At 36.0% G+C, this 3,369-nt stretch overlaps 1 protein-coding gene across 1 annotated transcript; it reads left to right on the top strand.

Moving 5' to 3' along the window:
• The first annotated feature begins 269 nt into the window (after window positions 1–269).
• LOC125864340 (laccase-4-like) lies at window positions 270–3,009 on the top strand. Its single transcript, XM_049544300.1, has 6 exons — window positions 270–364; window positions 452–603; window positions 920–1,164; window positions 1,244–1,372; window positions 1,588–2,514; window positions 2,643–3,009. The coding sequence occupies exons 1-6, from the start codon at window positions 278–280 to the stop codon at window positions 2,771–2,773; spliced, it is 1,671 nt and encodes a 556-aa protein (XP_049400257.1). The 5' UTR covers window positions 270–277; the 3' UTR covers window positions 2,774–3,009.
• The last annotated feature ends 360 nt before the right edge of the window (window positions 3,010–3,369 follow it).

Raw genomic sequence — 3,369 nt, 5'->3', positions numbered from 1 at the left:
ATTACGTACCTAATGAAAGTTTGTTGCTACATTTTTTACTTTTATTGAATTTGAATGAAAGTTTGTTATTATGATTATTACCTTAGAGAGGGACCCCAATATCCATGTCATCACCAACTAAAGAAAAACGACTCAGCAGCAAATTTTAATTAAATTTTAAAGGACCTTTTCACCTATATATACAACAAGCCTAAAAAAACATCTATCACAATTCACAACTGAAAAGAAAAACCAATATTTCTTAATATTAGTTAAAAAGAGACAAAACAAAAGAAAAATGGAATCTTGGCTTCGTATTTTGTTCTTGTTTGCATGCCTCTTTCCAGCTTTCGTTGAATGCCGGATTCGACGTTACAACTTTAATGTAAGTATTATTAAAAAAAAAACGTTATCAGTATAATTTAACTTGTTATAGTAACTAATATACGATAAGATGGTTGGTTTAACACAGGTGATGATGAAGACTACGACTCGGCTGTGCTCTAGCAAGCCCATTGCCACTGTTAATGGCAAATTCCCAGGACCAACAATCTATGCTAGGGAAGGTGACAATGTGCTCGTCAATGTTGTTAACCATGTCAAATATAATGTCTCTATCCATTGGTATGTAATTATATACACATATTCTTACATAAATACTAGAGTTTAATCAATTATAGCAATGCTAGTCACAATTTTTATCACCAAGTAATGTTTATTGCATATATTTACCGCGATGACAATAATGTCACATCTATGATTTGAGCATGTGATCGATCTAAAGTAATTTTTGAACCACCTTTATTATTGCACTAGAATTTTTCAGTATGTCAAGGGAGATTCAATTGAACCCATAAGTGACGTGATTGTATAAATATTTCTGATACATTAATTGGTTCATTCTTTTTACACAATGTTTTCATGATTTGGTGTGTGATAGGCATGGTGTGAGACAACTTAGAACAGGTTGGTCAGATGGACCAGCATATATCACACAATGTCCAATTCAGCCAGGTCAAAATTATGTGTACAACTTTACCATCACTGGTCAAAGGGGTACACTCTTTTGGCATGCTCATATTCTATGGCTAAGGGCCACTATGCATGGTGCCATGGTCATTTTGCCTAAACTTGGTGTGCCATATCCATTTCCAAAACCTGACCATGAAGCTGTTGTTGTTCTAGGTAAAAACATAAATTACTCCACATGAACACTTTGTTACAAAAATGAGATTAAATTAATTATTTTAATGGTTTAATGCAGCTGAGTGGTGGAAATCTGATACTGAAGCTGTGATTAATCAAGCCATTAAGTCAGGATTAGCCCCTAATGTTTCTGATGCTCACACAATTAATGGTCATCCTGGAGCCATTTCACATTGTTCATCCCAAGGTAATACATATAACTAGTCTATACACTGACCAAGGGGCGTAGCTATGTTATAGTCAGGGTGTCCAATTAAGTAAAATGATACATGAAGTGATTAAATAAAATATTCTGGACACCCTTGATAGAAAAAATGTGTTGTAGCTAAGTGGTTTTAGACACCTTGAAAGACCCTTTAGGTGCTCACGTGATATAGTAACTTTTGATTTTTGAATATGCAGGTGGATACACATTGAGTGTTGATCCCGGAAAATCCTATATGTTACGAGTAATCAACGCTGCACTCAATGAAGAACTCTTCTTCAAAATTGCAGGTCATAAAATGACTGTGGTCGAAGTAGACGCTACCTATGTTAAACCCTTTAAAACAGACACAATTATAATTGCACCAGGCCAAACCACAAATGTAATTGTCACAGCTGATAAAGGTTCAGGGAAATACATGGTTGCTGCATCTCCCTTCATGGACGCACCTATTGCAGTCGATAACGTGACTGCAACAGCCACGTTACATTATTCGGGCACTCTAGCTAGTTCTACTACTACCCTGACTAACACTCCGCCTAAAAACGCCACCCCTGTAGCTAACAATTTTATTGACTCTCTTCGAAGCCTTAACTCGAAAAAATACCCTGCTAAAGTACCAAAAAAGGTCGATCATTCGTTGTTTTTCACCGTGGGGTTAGGAGTTAACCCCTGTTCTAGTTGTAAACAGGGGAATGGAAGCAGAGTTGTTGCTAGTATAAACAATGTTACGTTTGTCATGCCAACAGTAGCTATTTTACAAGCACATTTCTTTGGCATCAAAGGAGTTTACACGACTGATTTTCCTCAAAATCCGCCTTTTAAATTCAACTATACGGGGACACCACCAACAAATTTGGCTACGATGAGTGGGACTAAGGTTTATCGATTGCCTTATAACGCGACAGTTCAACTAGTTTTGCAGGATACTGGAATTATATCCCCTGAAAATCATCCAATCCATTTGCACGGGTTCAATTTCTTCGCCGTTGGTAAAGGGATAGGAAATTTTAATCCAAAAACAGATCCTAACAATTTTAATCTTGTTGATCCTGTTGAGAGGAATACAATTGGAGTGCCTTCAGGAGGATGGGTAGCTATAAGATTCCGTGCTGACAATCCAGGTATATACTATAGAAAAAATGAAAGTAACTACATGTTACATTTAGTTAAATTGCATCAATAGTACAACTTTTTTTTATACTGTCAGTGTATATAACTTAAATTCACGAAGCATCTTATGAAATTTCAGGAGTTTGGTTTATGCATTGCCATTTAGAGATTCACACGACGTGGGGATTGAAGATGGCGTTCCTCGTAGATAATGGCAAAGGTCCTAATGAGTCACTTTTGCCCCCTCCAAAGGATCTTCCAAAATGCTAAAATTTTGAATGTAGGAACACGGCAAAGGCTGAAAGTGAAGAAAAAAGAGTTTATTAGCAATTATGTGTCTTCATTCAACACTTCATTCGAGTAGTTTTTTTCTTTGTCAAATTGTTTGTATTCATTTCTTGAGTGAAACTGGAAAAGTTTTGCTCAAGCAAATTTGAGTAATGATAATACGAAGTTTGTAAGTATACATTCTTTTAACGGTTTCAAATAGAAAGTTTGATAATCTTCGTTTTTCCATATCTTTCTCTGTTATGACGATTGCTTAGCTAAACGAAATTATCCACATCGAGGCCTTTGTGTAAAAGGTAGACCAATTCTGACTAGTTTGTAATGACAGCAACAACTACACCTTAATTCCGAGCAAGTTGGAGTCAATAATCATTATGACTAGTTAAGGGAAAGTAAGTGGTGTAGAAACACTGGTCCGTAGGTGTGAAACTATAATGAAGGAAGGTGTTAAAAGTAGATGAGCTAGATCTGAAATCACATGAAAGGAAGTTATTTCGAAAGCCCTACAAATAAATCCTCCAAATTAATGTCGACTTAGCTAAAGATAAGGCACAATGGAAGATCTCCCAAAAAAAGAA

The sequence above is a fragment of the Solanum stenotomum genome, chromosome 5 (assembly GCF_019186545.1).
Source record: "Solanum stenotomum isolate F172 chromosome 5, ASM1918654v1, whole genome shotgun sequence".
Lineage (NCBI taxonomy): Eukaryota > Viridiplantae > Streptophyta > Magnoliopsida > Solanales > Solanaceae > Solanum > Solanum stenotomum.
Note: the sequence above shows the minus strand (reverse complement) of the source record. Positions and strands in the feature narration are given on the sequence as shown.

Excerpts from the sequence above, each read along its gene's own strand:
- LOC125864340 (XM_049544300.1), top strand. The coding sequence starts at position 278 with ATGGAATCTTGGCTTCGTATTTTGTTCTTGTTTGCATGCCTCTTTCCA. Across the intron at positions 365-451 it reads TTCGACGTTACAACTTTAAT|GTGATGATGAAGACTACGAC; the intron begins GTAAGTATTATT and ends GGTTTAACACAG. Across the intron at positions 2,515-2,642 it reads ATTCCGTGCTGACAATCCAG|GAGTTTGGTTTATGCATTGC; the intron begins GTATATACTATA and ends ATGAAATTTCAG.